At 35.3% G+C, this 14,792-nt stretch overlaps 7 protein-coding genes across 7 annotated transcripts in view; 3 read left to right on the top strand and 4 right to left on the bottom strand.

Moving 5' to 3' along the window:
• Nucleotides 1-1,766, top strand: part of FRS1 (phenylalanine--tRNA ligase subunit beta) — a gene marked incomplete at both ends in the record, with an annotated part of 3,427 nt that extends 1,661 nt beyond the window's left edge. The window contains one exon of the mRNA XM_019184513.1: nucleotides 38-1,766. Within this exon, the coding sequence (XP_019042238.1) occupies nucleotides 38-1,766 (1,729 nt within the window). The remainder of the gene's footprint in view (nucleotides 1-37) is intronic.
• Nucleotides 1,686-4,848, bottom strand: MIL1 (Mil1p; the record flags this gene model as incomplete). Its single annotated transcript, XM_019185463.1, has 3 exons — nucleotides 1,686-1,784; nucleotides 1,894-3,551; nucleotides 3,582-4,848. The coding sequence occupies 3 exons, from the start codon at nucleotides 4,846-4,848 to the stop codon at nucleotides 1,686-1,688; spliced, it is 3,024 nt and encodes a 1,007-aa protein (XP_019042237.1).
• A 411-nt stretch (nucleotides 4,849-5,259) lies between these two features.
• RPL22A (60S ribosomal protein eL22) lies at nucleotides 5,260-5,804 on the top strand (the record flags this gene model as incomplete). The annotated part of the gene is made up of 2 exons (XM_019185462.1): nucleotides 5,260-5,271; nucleotides 5,460-5,804. 2 exons carry the CDS (start codon nucleotides 5,260-5,262, stop codon nucleotides 5,802-5,804), a joined length of 357 nt encoding a protein of 118 aa, XP_019042236.1.
• Nucleotides 5,805-5,980: 176 nt separating this feature from the next.
• BMT6 (25S rRNA (uracil2843-N3)-methyltransferase) lies at nucleotides 5,981-6,952 on the bottom strand (the record flags this gene model as incomplete). The annotated part of the gene is made up of 2 exons (XM_019185461.1): nucleotides 5,981-6,882; nucleotides 6,937-6,952. 2 exons carry the CDS (start codon nucleotides 6,950-6,952, stop codon nucleotides 5,981-5,983), a joined length of 918 nt encoding a protein of 305 aa, XP_019042235.1.
• Nucleotides 6,953-7,748: 796 nt separating this feature from the next.
• Nucleotides 7,749-9,521, bottom strand: WICANDRAFT_61068 (bifunctional phosphoribosylaminoimidazolecarboxamide formyltransferase/IMP cyclohydrolase ADE17; the record flags this gene model as incomplete). Its single annotated transcript, XM_019183107.1, has 1 exon — nucleotides 7,749-9,521. One exon carries the CDS (start codon nucleotides 9,519-9,521, stop codon nucleotides 7,749-7,751), a length of 1,773 nt encoding a protein of 590 aa, XP_019042234.1.
• A 532-nt stretch (nucleotides 9,522-10,053) lies between these two features.
• On the bottom strand, nucleotides 10,054-11,647 carry WICANDRAFT_61067 (60S ribosomal protein eL15; the record flags this gene model as incomplete). Its single annotated transcript, XM_019183106.1, has 2 exons — nucleotides 10,054-10,664; nucleotides 11,641-11,647. The coding sequence occupies 2 exons, from the start codon at nucleotides 11,645-11,647 to the stop codon at nucleotides 10,054-10,056; spliced, it is 618 nt and encodes a 205-aa protein (XP_019042233.1).
• A 1,463-nt stretch (nucleotides 11,648-13,110) lies between these two features.
• Nucleotides 13,111-13,626, top strand: WICANDRAFT_61066 (uncharacterized protein; the record flags this gene model as incomplete). Its single annotated transcript, XM_019183105.1, has 1 exon — nucleotides 13,111-13,626. The coding sequence occupies one exon, from the start codon at nucleotides 13,111-13,113 to the stop codon at nucleotides 13,624-13,626; it is 516 nt and encodes a 171-aa protein (XP_019042232.1).
• Between the last annotated feature and the right edge of the window lie 1,166 nt (nucleotides 13,627-14,792).

The raw sequence follows: 14,792 nt of genomic DNA, 5'->3' as shown, positions 1-14,792 counted from the left end.
TCCACTGTTGCAATCGGGTTACTAACACTTTGAACAGGAAACAATACACCACCGAAGAATTTGAAGAATTATGTTTTGATTTTGGTATTGAATTGGATGAAGATACAACTAATGACTGTCAAGCTGGTGAACGTCCACAATACAAAATTGACATTCCTGCTAATCGTTATGATATGCTTTGTATCGAAGGTATTGCTCAATCCTTAAATGAATTTTTGCAAAGAGAACCAATTCCTCCATACAAATTATCCCCATCAACTCCAACACTTTCATTGACTGTTGATGAATCTACTGCTGCTGTCAGACCATATGCTGCCGCTGCTGTTTTGAGAAATATTACTTTTACTGAAAGATCATACCAATCTTTTATTGCTTTACAAGATAAACTTCATTCTAATTTATGTCGTAACAGAACATTAGTTGCAATGGGTACTCATGATTTAGATGCTTTAGAGGGTCCGTTCCATTATAAGGCTTTACCTAAGAAGGACATTAACTTCATTCCTTTAAATCAAACAAAGAATGTTAATGGTGAAGACTTTTTAGATTTTTATGCAAATGATAAAAATTTGGGTAAATTCCTACATATTATTGAAAACTTTGAAAATTTCCCAGTAATTTTGGACAATCAAAATAGGGTTGCCTCTTTACCACCAATTATCAACTCTGAACGCTCAAAAATTACTTTAAATACAAAGAATGTTTTCATTGAAATAACAGCTACTGATAAAACAAAAGCTGAGATCGTTGTCAATCAACTAGTTGCAATGTTTGCTCGTTATTGTTCTGAACCTTTTGTTATTGAACCTGTTGAAATCATCTCAAAACATAACAATGAATCAAGAGTTACACCAAACATTCAACCAAGAACAATGACTGCTGAAATTGATTATATCAACAAATGTTTAGGCTTACAATTATCTGGTGAAGAAATCAGTAAATTATTGTTGAAAATGTCACTAAGTGCTAAGCCATCAACCAGTGATTCAAACCTTTTGGAAGTTCAAATTCCATTAACAAGACCAGATATCTTACATCAAGCTGATATCATGGAAGATGCTGCCATTGCTTATGGTTATAACAATTTACCAAAAACTCGCATCTCTTCAAACTCAACTAAAGGTGCAACTCCATTGCCTATTAATAAAGTTGCTGATATAATTAGAAATGCTTCTGCACAATCAGGCTGGTCGGAAGTTTTACCTTTAACTTTATGTTCGCATGATGAAAATTATAAATTTTTGAATCAATCAGATGATTCTAAGGCTGTTCAGTTGGCTAATCCAAAAACTCAAGAATATCAAGTTGTTAGAACTTCTTTAATTCCAGGTATTTTGAAAACAATCCGTGAAAATAGAAAACATTCGCTACCAATCAAAGTTTTCGAGGCTGGTGATGTTGTTTTCAAAGATTTATCATTAGAACGTCGTGCTTTCAATCAAAGAAATTGGGCTGCTATATACGCTGGTAAAACCTCTGGTTTTGAATATGCTCAAGGTTTATTAGGTAAAATCATGCAAACTTTGAGAACACCATGGTTAGCTGATCCAAAGAATTCAACTGAAAAAGGTTATTGGATTGAAGAAGACCCAGAAAATAAAACTTATTTCCCAGGAAGAGGTGCCAAAATTTTCTATAGACATAAAAATGGTGGTGATGCTCAAGCTGTTGGTTCAATCGGTGTTCTACATCCTCAAGTTTTGAACAATTTCGAAATTCCTTATGCTGCTAGTGCTGTTGAGATTAATGCTGAAATCTTCCTTTGATTTTGTGTATAAAATAAACTATTGAATAGAGTATATTATTTTTATTTATATATCCGTAAAATAGTTATGCAAATGACATTGTTATATTTTCTTTTGGTGGATCCTCCTCAATATCAGAAGTCGACACATTATGATCAATGGCAAGCGGTTCCGGCTCTATAGATTTTGATTCTTCCTCAGAGCCCTTTTGGTTGGGTTTAGTCTTTCGGTTTTTTTCATGTATCTCCTCATTTAGCTTCAACTGCTCAACCTCGTTCATCACTTCATCAACATCAAAATCAAACTTTTGTGGGGTTTCTTTTCCTGAATTATCTGACTTATTAAGATCATCAACATTGTAAATGTTCCACCATTCTTTTTTCTTTGGACCAAACCATTTTTTCCAAAAGCCTTTCTTTTTACCATTCGCTTGTTCATTCTCCATCTGTTTTCTTGCTTCGTCAAATTCTAAAATCAACTGGCGTTGTCTTTCTGTCTGCTCGGGATCTGGGTCATCAATTTCAACAAACTCTTCTGCTAATACTTGAAATCCTAATTGAGATAAAAGTTGGGGCATTGCCTTACGATATTCCATATGGCCTTGTACATATGAAGTGCAATCAAAATTTTGAATACCCGCAAAGTTTTCAATAGGTGATAGTCCAGCAACTCTTCTTAGCCCACCACTGGTAGCTCTAAATAAATAACCTAAAATCCAATCCTTTTTAGAAAAACCATTGATATAATCACCAGATACAACAGATCTTGCAAGTGCTAGCTCCTCAGTGGAAACAACAACTGGTGATCCAAACAAAACAACTTTCTCCACAAGTCCATAAGCACCCCTTTTTGCTAGTTCTAATAAACAAGAATAAATAACCCTGGAGCCCAAAGAGAATCCAACGAGAGTGACTGGTCTAACGCCTAAATTTCTTGAGATTAATGTATCAGCCAAAATCAAACCTGCTTTCCATGCTCGATCAAGAGAAACATTCCATGGATTATCCAATAAATATCCTAATTTAGAAAGTGCCATTGGGATTTGAACAGCACTCATCAATGCCATTAAAATTGTGGCTCCTAAAATCTGTTGAACTGATTGAGTCAATGCTTCGGTGGCTAAAATTCCAACAGTTTGACCAGTAGATTGAAGCATTTCTGGTTCCCATAATAATGAAATCAAATCCCCCATGACTGGATCCACGGTTGAAAAGGGTAAGCGAATATCATCAGCTTTGCTATTCATCCAACCTGAAACGGTTATTATCAAATTCACTCGTTTGTTATTGTGTAAGGGAATAAATTCAAAAGTCTTCACATCACCCACTCTTTTTATCATTCCACTAGATCCAATCTTTGCACCAATAGCTGTACCGGTAACTGTAACCAGGGCCGTACCTCCAGCACCAGCTAAAAAACCTGAAGTACCTCCAATCCCAATGGTAGTCAACCCTGCGGCTATACCAGCACCTATAACAGGGGCCAAGAGTCCAGCACTCAACCCCAATACTAAAGAACCACCAATTGTTGCGATACCGACATACATGAGTTTCTTCTTTTTGGCCTTCCTCTTTCTAGAGGATAAAATTTCACTCTCGTCCCAAACTTGCTCCGATGAATCTTCCAGTTGTAAAGAATCTGTGATTCTTCTCTCAAATTGAAAAATTTCCAATTCATCAAGCCCAATCAACTTTCCAAATTTTATCAACAAAGTTCTAGATCTTGAGTCATACACTGAATCTGCTAGTAGAACCAAAAACAAATCGCAAAGCACTGTCCAAGCAACATCAATCTCAATAGTAGCATCTGTAGCAATATCTTCTGGTCGTAGAACACTTTTATCTTCTAAGCTTTTTGAATCAACACTTTTTTGAGCCTCGCGATCAAAAGCAGGATTTTCAACAATTTCATGAACTTTCAAAGACTTTGCTAAGTCGTCTGGTTCAATTCCATGTGAGCTTAACGACTCAATCATTTTAGACTCTTCTTTGGTTAGTTCAAGATGACTATATAGCCTATCAATAATTTTGTACTGCCATTGGCCAAAATTTGATTGCGAAAGATTCATCCGTTTGACAAATTTTGAACCTCTAAAGTAGTTTTTTGACATCAAAGCTTGTTTCGCTAAGTCTGTAGCCATTTCGTTCATTACTAACTTGACCAAACCAACATAACCAAATTTTTGAGAATCTTTCAAAAGCTTTTTGGTGGTTTGTAATTGTGATAAAGGGTTTTGTGTTTGATAATCGAAAGTATCTTCCTCAAAATTATCTTCTTCGTCCATATCATCATAGAATGCATCAGCCACTTGTGATCGAGGACCTTTATTAGATTTGAATAAAAAGTCAGTTTTCTTATCTGCTTCTTTGTACCTTTCAGCTTGTTCTTCGGCTGCTATTCTAGTGTACCCAGTTCTCCCACCTTCGTGTGAAGCCTCTGGGTTTGTATCAGCTTCTGTTGTTGACGCACCATTCTCACCATAAAAATCATCATTTGCTGTAGCTTCCATTTGCTTCCATTCATCTTCATCCTCTTCTTCGACTCCATTTTGTTCAACGATTGTCTTGTGCCTTTGAGAATTCCCTGCTAATTGATCTGTTTTTGTTTCTGTAATATTGGAGTAGGGTGATTCAGTATGATCATCAATAGGCTTGAACACTGAGTTCAAAGTTTCACCAAGGTATAGCTGAGCTGCTTTATCTTCATGGGATATTTCGTCACCCGCTAGCCCTTTTTTAACAAGTTTAGCTTTTGTGCCATCATTTCTATTAATTACTAAACGATCACTTGAAACAACTCCTGTTTTCGAATCATTATGGCCCAAATCAAACTCAACATAGTCTGAATGTGAATAAAAACCTCGTTGTTGATCATTGGATTTCCTCGTTACATCCAAAATACTAACTTGTGATGCTGATGCACTGGGTATAATCCCAACATGACAAGGAGAAATGGTGTCTTTTGAGTTCACCTGCTGCTGAGATCTATTATTAATCCTCCCCAACGAATCCGATGAGTATGACAACTGTGGTACAGAAAGTGTTGGCTTGTTGAATTTATCAACATCTGTACAATCAATAGCATCTTTATCCTTTTGATCCATATCTATTAGATGAAATACGGGTCTGATTTCAATGAGTCATGAGAGATATAGTGAGCGTTATTAGTAGATATCTTCTGTGGTTAAGTAATGGGAGCTTTGTGGTTGCAATGTTGTGTAGTGACATGTTACAATATGGAGTTGTTATCATTTGATCTCTCAAAATCCTCCAAACGTCAAGACAATTACACGTACCAGAATGACAGAGCTCGCGTTTCCACGGTAACTGAGAATGATACACACCCAGACACCAAATGCCTCTCTTGTGTGACTGTTGCCAAAACCACGAAAAAGTTTCAATGGTTTGCGCACAGAAGTTTTTCATAAGGACTTGTCAATACAAAAGTTTTTCAAGAATCAAAAGTTCCTTTCTTCAATTAACTTGTAAATATAACAACAAAGCAAATTATCAAGATGGCTCCAATTGTACGTATACAATATCAATAAAGTAAGCTTTTGAGCTAATTGGGGAAAATGATGACTGAATCTTTATATCTTCATCAAATCATAAAGATCTAACTTAGAACTTTTTAGAGACATCCAATTATCGCTTTGCTGAATTTTATATCTTTTTCAAGATTATAATAGCAGTAGGCTTACTAACATGATAATAGACCAACAAAAAAGCTAAAGCTGCTAAAAAATTCACTGTTGATGTTTCAGCTCCAACTGAAAATGGTGTCTTTGACCCATCATCATACACCAAATACTTGAATGACCACATCAAAGTTGAAGGTGCTGTTGGTAACTTAGGTAACGATATCACTGTTGAAGAAAATGGTACCACCATCACTGTTGTTTCAACCACCAAATTCTCAGGTAAATACTTGAAATACTTAACAAAAAGATACTTGAAGAAAAACCAAATCAGAGACTGGATCAGATTTGTTTCTGTTAAACAAGGTGTCTACAAATTAACTTTCTACTCAGTTGCTGCTGATGAAGAAGATGAAGAATAAATGCAATAGTGCTTTTATTTGTGTTTGGGATTTTAATTTACCAGGGTTAATTGATGGTTATTATTTGTATAATCATTTAGTTACTCCTTTCATTTAAAAAAAAATGGGTTTTTTCGTTATGGGTGGTTTTTAATGTAAAATAGAATAATGTCATAATGATCAATTGTAGTTTATATTTACTTTCTTTTATACAATCTAAAAAAGAATCTCATATTTTCTACTTTTAATGGATAGTCGTAATCTTTTTCACATCTGTACCAACAGCTATCACTTTGCTTCACTAGCTCCCAATTACCAGATCCATCCTTCCCTAAAAGAATTGTATCTATCAAGAACCTAATAGGAAATTTCTTTGTTCCCACAGTGATATGACTATAACTGCCAGCACTTTCCGCAATCAAAAGGTGTGCTCCTTGTTGACAATTATCAAGTGCTTGAAATAATCTTATTGACTTTGCTTTATCCTCTGAGAAAAGCTCGTTGGTCGTGAAAAGTAAAGTGATTAGATCCAAAGAATTGAGTTGTAAACTTGAATCATGATTAGCATTTAAAACATCTTCATTCAAAAATTCAACATTTAGATAGTCAGGTTCATTGTATAGCCAAGCTTTCTTGATCTCACTTGTTAACTTGTCGGCAATCAACCCCCAGTCAGCGATATCTATCAACTTCACGTCAAGCTTTGACCTATATCTTTCCTTATTGTAAAAGTCTCTGGATTGAGCAAACACGGCACTTAATCCAACAAGTTCACCACAAGCACCTCCACCAATACACAATATTCTGGAGTCTCTCTCGGTGATGATATTTCTGATTTCTTCCAACGAACTGAATAAGGAAGAATAACAAAGTGCTCTTGAAGGAGTCCACCTCACGACATATGCCATTCTTCTATCATCGTCACCAAATGCTTTAATGTAATCCCTTTCATATAAATCACCTTTCACAGTCTGGATAAAACTTTCAATATTTGGAGAGTTTAACAAATACCTAAATGAATCTTGGAATAACTTGAGAACATCATTTGAAGGAAGGGAGTATGTTGACGATGCAGGAATTGTTGGGAATTCGGAGATTTCTGAAGTCTCCTCCCCTCCAGAAGATTTATCTGCTGCTTTAGATCTACTGTTACCTGCTCTTTTGCTCATGATTGTTCTTTGATCTGATTCATCATGCCTTTACAATGTACAGCATAAAGCTACAATTACATGATGCCCTAAAACATAAACACAATTTTTTTTTGTTGATGGAGTGTTCCAACCAATGCTCGGAACTTTGAACAAACCGGTCTGCTTAGATTATTTAACAGTGAAAATTTTCAATTCTGTGTAAACAATCTTACTTTTTTAAATTTCCTTCATCAGCAATCTGTGTTGTGAAACAACTCAATAAAACCTGGATTAAATGCCATTCATTTGGTATTTTCCTTGTGATATTGTAGTTCAATGTTTTGCAGCAGTTCGGCGCTCGTGAGGCAAGTTTCATTTTGGTCAGTTCAGATATTTTGTGAGTTGGTCCTTCTATTTCTAGAGGTTGAGCGATTCATGGATATTTTTGATCAATGTCACCCATCGTGGTGTTGAAACAGGGCAGCCCCGTCGACAGATTGTAGAAGAAGTGGGATTGGTTTTGAAATCTTATGGATCTTTTACGGGTGAAGTAATTGAGTTCGACCACTTTATATCTCACGGCAACATATTCCTGAACGCTGTGTAGGTCATTTGACCTTTGATCACTTGGGTAAAACCATGTTGCGCACATCTCTTTATATATATCTATGTATCGAATTAATAAATAAGTACCACTCTACCTGTTCAATTAATGAAATGTAATTTTTTTGACGATTCAATCACTTTTGTATCATGTGTATTAGGTAGAAGAAAAAAAACAGTGCATATTATTATTGTATTAATAAACTAAAACAGATCAAAAGAGGACAGCTAATCAATGATGGAATAAACGAATTTGGTTTTCAACATAAACTAAATCAAATGAATCAGCAGCTGCAAAAACAGCAGAATCTTGAACAGAACCTGAAGGAGCAGCAATATATTTGACACCTGATCTAACAGCTCTGTAAACATTATCTGGGAATGGGAAGAATGCATCTGATGATAATGCAACATTATTAAGTTTAGCTAACCATTCTTTTCTTTCTTGTTCGGTTAATGGTTCTGGTAAAGTTGCGAACTTAGATTCATATTCTGATTTTTCTGGTTCGGTTGTTGGAATTTGACCAGTGACAAATAAATCAATAGCATTAGATTTTTCAGGTCTTTTAACACCTTTTGCCCATTTGAATGATAAAACTCTTGGGTGTTGTCTAAACCACCAATTGTCAGCTTTATCACCTGCTAATCTTGTACAATGAATTCTTGATTGTTGACCAGCACCTAATCCAATAACCATACCATTCTTAGCATAACAAACAGAGTTTGATTGTGTATATTTCAAAGAGATGGTTGCAACAGTCAAGTCAATGATAGCTTGTTCTGTAAGTTCCTTGTTCTTAGAAACGATCTCTTTAAAAGTTGATTTATTAATGATGGCATCATTTCTTTTTTGTTGTAAAGTGATACCATAAACTTGTCTTGATTCCAATAAATCTGGGGTAAAGTTTGGATCAATTTGTAAAACACAATATTTACCACCTTTCTTTTTCTTTAAGAGCTCAAGAGCTTCAGGTTCGTATCCTGGAGCAACAACACCATCTGAAACTTCTTTTGAAATTATTTGAGCAGTTGGTAAATCAACAATGTTTGATAAAGCGATCCAATCACCAAATGAAGACATTCTATCAGCACCTCTGGCTCTTGCATAAGCATTTGCTAATGGAGATAAGTTTTCAATATCTTGAACAAAATAAATTTGTTTTTCAACATCTGATAAAGGTAAACCAACAGCAGCACCTGCTGGAGAAACATGTTTAAATGAAGCAGCAGCTGGTAAATTTAATGAAGCAGATAATTCTTTAACTAATGGCCATGAATTTAATGCATCCAATAAATTAATATAACCTGGTGAACCACTCAAAACTTTGAAAGGTAAATCACCTTGAGGAACATAAGCTTGAGCTGGTTTTTGATGTGGGTTGGCACCATAACGTAAAGGTAATTGAGAAACACCTTCAGAGTATTGTTTTCTAAAAAAATCAGAAATAGCGGCGTCATAATCGGCAGTATGTTCAAAAGCTTTCAAAGCTAATCTATTTCTTAATTTTTCAGAAACTTCACCAGATTTCAATTCATCTAAAAATGTTGAATAATCATGTGGATCTGATAAAATAGTAACTCTAGCATGATTTTTAGCAGCAGCTCTTAATAAAGTAACACCACCAATGTCAATTTCTTCAACAGCTTCATCAATTGTAACACTAATTTTTGAAATTGTTTCTTTGAATGGATACAAATTACAAACAACAAAATCCACTTTTTCGATTTTTTGTTCTTTTAAATCTTTTTCATCCGATTCGAGGTTTCTAGCTAAAATACCACCATGAACAGCTGGATGTAAAGTTTTAACACGACCACCCAACATTTCTGGAGCATGTGTGATCTCTGAAACATCATCAACTGGGAAACCAGCTTCACGAACCATTTTAGCAGTACCACCGGAAGCTAAGATACGAACATTGTTTTGAACAAGACCTTTTGCAAGATCTAATAACCCAGTTTTATCATAGACTGATAAGATTGCGGTCTTATTGTATGTTGACATTTTGTATGTAACTATGAAATAACAAGTTTCGTTGAAACAATAAAGATTTGTCTTGAATCAAGAACCTCTATTCAGCTCGAATTAAAAACAAATTGAGTTGGAAGCGATGACTTTGATATTTCTACTGAAATCATGAGTGATTTGACTGCAATCAAAAAATCAATTTCTTTGCAAAGGAGAAGTCAAAGCGTAACCAACGACGAATTCGCGAAAGAAAAATTGGATTTGGAAAATCGACTTTGCGGGTAAATAAGCCAAATTTGAGCTGCTAGTTAAGGAACTTGAAAATAGCATATATTAACGGTTTATCAAGAAACAGGTGGTGATGTCAAGAGACATCTTGAATTGGACAGCTACTTGTAATATTTCTACATTTTAATTTTTTTTATAAACAAAGTCATTTAACTAAACAGTGTACCCATTTCAACAATCACAGTATCAATCTTTTCACCACAGTTTTAAGTTCAAAGAAAACACCAATTCCAAAAAATCCATTGCTTTGCAGTTAAACACATCAACGATTTGACTTTGCTTAACGGTAACGCCATAATGACAAAGTGTTTTGTCTTTTCCAGGTGTGACGACGACCAGCTTTGGTGTTGTTGTATCTGTGACCTTTGTTAAGACCACGAGATTTCTTACCAGCAGCAGTAAGACCACGAGCTTCACGATGTTTGTGAACTGGTTTAGCGATCCAGTTGTATCTAGCATCACGACGGATAGCTTTGTGTTGAGGATCAACTAAAATAACTTCGAAATATTTGTAGGTAGAATCTTGGTTAATCCAGTATGAGTTCAAAACTCTCAAGTTAGCAGCACGACGACCAACACGTTCTTCAGCAGTGGTACGTAATGATTTTTGGTATTTCAATTGAGAAACACCTTGGTTGGTTGGTTTACCATAAGTAGCACCTTTTGGAACTGGTCTCTTTCTGTTACCACGACGAACTCTGACACGGTAGATAACGAAACCTTGTTTAGCTTTGTAACCTAAACGTCTAGCTTTATCTGGACGAGATGGTCTTGAAGCACGGTGAATAACGTTTTTTTGACGGTATTCCCAGACTCTAACTCTGAATAAAAATCTGTTGACATCAGATTGTTTTTTACGTTGTAATTCTTCCAAATATTTGTAAGCACCCACTAAAGAGAAATTGATGTTAGTTTCAGTTGATTCATTGGGAAAAAAAAGCTAGTGCACTTTATAGAGGTGAAATGTAGATTCTTGATAAAATTATTCAAATTTGTATGACAACAGCATCATTACTATTCGTTCAATAAACCAAATAATTAATCCATCTATTTGAGGCAACTAATCCTAGGGTGATACGTACTTTTTGCTGTGATAAGTTAGTAACCAAAAGTATACTTTGATAGTAAACAACGAATTGTTAATAGTGAATGAAGATAAATTTTCACTTTTGCCAATGTTGAAAAACTGGTAGGAAAAAAAAAAAAAACGGTGAAATTTTTTCAGTAGATTTACCCGGATCCTTAACGAGCCCTACTTCACATCACGTGAACATGAAATTTGCGAGCAAAAATCAAGTGAACTAGCGTAAGTATGGGGTTGACAAGAAACTCAAGTAAAGCAGTGAATCAGGACGTTATGTCCCAATATAATTCAATGAACTTCTCAATTGCAGTTTGACGTTATGATCAATTCAATAAACAACATCTACCTGGAGCTGGGGGATTAGCTGTATAATCGAAGCTAGTCACTGACCAGCTATACTTCCAAAACTTTATACAGAATGATCGGTTATCGATATAGACCAAGTTCGTAGGGGTGTCAATGTTCCCAGAAATATTACGCATGGTACATGCTGAGCTGGCAATTCGGATCTATACAGGTATATTAATTGAATAGTATGAAATAAATCGATGTTATTTAACGTTGAACCAGCTGATCGATCTAATCAAAATTGTCACCTAGGTCTACTAGCAGGTTATGATCACACCAGCTAGTCCGCAGTATGAGCTTTCAATATATATTATTAAAGTAATTGATGATGTCTATTCGTCTAATTGCACTAGTAGGTCAACGACATGAATCATAACTTAGGAAACTGTTAAACAAGCTCTGGACTCTCTCTGAAGAACGTCATCGGTACAAAACCGATCATAATTGAGTAATTATATCAAAACCATTAATTCACTGTAATTCATGAATTAGCAATATATAATGTCTATAACACTAGATGGATTACATTATAATATACTTATATATTACTACTTCCAATCTCCTCATCATGACCACCAGCAGGTAATTAATATATAAGATACACTAGAATTGTCCATGTTATAACAGCTTTCCCCATCACAACTCATCCTATTTAGCCGTGTAATTGAAGAGGCTATCAGCCTATCAATATAAAACTTAAGGTACGTTTATAATATTTTCAATATCACATTGCCTCCACAGCTAGTTTACATAAAGCTGGTGAAGACGTACTAAATTATTTAGATCAGAAAAAGGCCTGTGGTATAACGAGTTACATTGAGTAGTACATGCTTCTCATACTCCAAATTATAATTTAATTAATTTACCTCTAGTACATGTGTAGATGGTTGAATTCATGAATATCACTGATTATAATATTCTTCATGAACATTGAGTTCGTCAATTGATAATTAGTACGCCAACTTTAAAACACTTTCTCTGGTCTGTGGTGAACTAGGATTCGTCTATCTTCTTTGATAACTCGATAGCTTTTCTTCGTCATATATCGAAAGTTGTCTGGTATATGGTATAAGTCTTAAAGTGTACTACTCTTCATGGTGTTCACTGTTTACGCTTTCAACTCAACTTCAACCTTTGTACCTTTTGCAATTGTTGTCGCGCAGAATATGGTTGGGCGTACCTGCATCAGGCGGTTGTTTGAAATGACGAAAATGGCGAAAATGGCGAAAGCGAAAAAAACGATCTGCACAACGCGGTCAAAAGTTGCAAAAACGTGAAAATTCAGAACTACAAAATCACATACACACCAAACATTTGAGGGTAAGTAATGAGTGGCAGCATTCTATTTGCTGGCTAATTGACTCTCTTCCCGGGTCTCGCTATTACAGCATTATTTCAAGTGGTTAGCTCTGGAATGTTTGCACTCAAGCACGATGACAATCAGTGTTTACATTTTGTGGTGCGACCCATGGCAGAGCATCAATCGGCGTTCCAACTGACTGTACAAAAAAATTTGTCAAACAGGTACCAAACGCAGACCCACCAATAATACAACTGGCCTGGACTCTGGATTCTGGAGCAAGTATTTTATTGTTGAACTCAAGCGACGAGCTGGCCTTGGTTTCAGTGCAAAATTCACAACCTTTGTATCTTTGGAACCAGCTTCTACACGTTCAACAATCCGATCACTTACATCATTTGCGAGTTCAACGATCATTTCCCTTTGAAATCGATAATCCTTCAATTTGCAAAAAAATCTACAAAACAAAAAGATCAACAACAACAACTGAAGGGAAGTATAAAACCAAATCCCTTTCCACTTTTTGGTTCTGAAGATTCAACAACACATTCAACTTTTTAACCTTTTTCATTCACTAAACCACATTTCATTCACTTAATACCATCATGAGTTTATTAACAGATTCCTCAGTCGCTGCCTTGGCCACGGATCCTTCAGTATCTGCAACAACTCTACAAAGATCACAAACAGGTGGTAAAAGTTCCTTACCAACAGCCATTTTCCCTTCATCAGCATCCAAAATCACTGCAAGTTCAAACTCTCAAGTAACGGGTTCAGGTTCACCAACAACTTTATCATCAAGTTTCTATTCAAATTTACAAATATTAACAGACACGTCAAGTATAGCTGCACTAGCTTCTTCTGGAAGCATTTCAAATGGTGATCATAAAACAGCAGCAAGCGGTTCCGGGAGTAATAATCACAATAATAATGGAGCATTAGACGGTGATTCATCAGGAGGGAAAGGTTCATCTTCAAGTTCAGTTGCTTCAGTAAGCAACAACCAAAAATCTGATACAAGTGGTGGTTCATCAATTTTGTTTCATCAGAATAATCAAAATAAATTGAATTGGAAATTAATAGCTATACCTATGATGTTAGCTCTGCCAATGGTTTTATGAATCTTTTTTCAAGTGTGACTTCGCTTGAAGTGTTGGTTAACTTGCAATATATCATATACTTGACAATACTTGAATGACTCTCAACTAATGTTTGATAGACTGAAGAGTATAATGAAATCACCATCATCGCAAGGATACATCAACTATGGGCGCTCAAAGACATTATAAGATACCAACAACTTAGAGTTCCATCAATATACTAATGACATTTTATTTTGCACATTCTATTCAATTGGGAAATCTTTGAAACGTGATATGATAATACGTTTCAGAAGTTAACCAACATTCATGATTAAGATTTATTTTAGTATACAACATTTATAATTCTAATACACTCATTGTCCTATGGGCCGTATGTAGATTCATATGATGAGCGGTTAATGACAGTTCAGCTTCTTCAGCTTCAAATTCTTACGAATTCACACAATTGAAACTAGCTAATTGATATTATATCACAGTCACTCAAAGAAAATGGGTATGTTTTTTCATTTTCTCTCTTTTTAAAGCTACTACAATTGTTCTCGTCTGTAGTGGTGTCTACTTCTTGTTCTCGATCATGTAATTATTTGGGGCTCAATCAAGCTGTGTTATAAGCCTCTCAAACCCCTGGAGGAATTTGGTTTAGTGTGTTTAAGGTACACCACCATTTTGGGTTTAAAATCAACACTTCACTGCCTCGACTAAAAGATTTTGAATATCAAACTTACCTCAAGAAGAAATATTGAAGTGCAATGTCAACATAGCCGTTGTAAATTGTAGAAGAGGATTAGTTTTAGTGATGGAGATACCAAAAAAAAAAAAACGAATTTTTGGTTGAAGAATTGAGTACAAGCTACAATCTGGTTACAATCGATCAAAAGAACAGACTTATCTGCTGGTTCATTCGGTTACATACTGTTAATATTCCAAATGTTTTGTACCTGATTCAATTTTAGTGATGTGTGTACTGATTTGATTTGCTAGATACACAAGTGGCAATGTTCAATATTTTTGGAAAATTTCGTTATAGCAAGGTCCAAAGTCTACTGAATGCGTACTCCAAACGTACTGGTATTTACACAATTATTAACATAGATGTAAGATGTTTCAAGATTGGTGATAAATCAAGCAATCAAGAGATTCAATTTGGGTACTACTTGGAATTTTCAAAAGTCTAACGGTTCAAT

The sequence above is a fragment of the Wickerhamomyces anomalus genome (assembly GCF_001661255.1).
Source record: "Wickerhamomyces anomalus NRRL Y-366-8 unplaced genomic scaffold WICANscaffold_1, whole genome shotgun sequence".
In the NCBI taxonomy this organism is placed as follows: domain Eukaryota; kingdom Fungi; phylum Ascomycota; class Saccharomycetes; order Phaffomycetales; family Wickerhamomycetaceae; genus Hansenula; species Hansenula anomala.
Note: the sequence above shows the minus strand (reverse complement) of the source record. Positions and strands in the feature narration are given on the sequence as shown.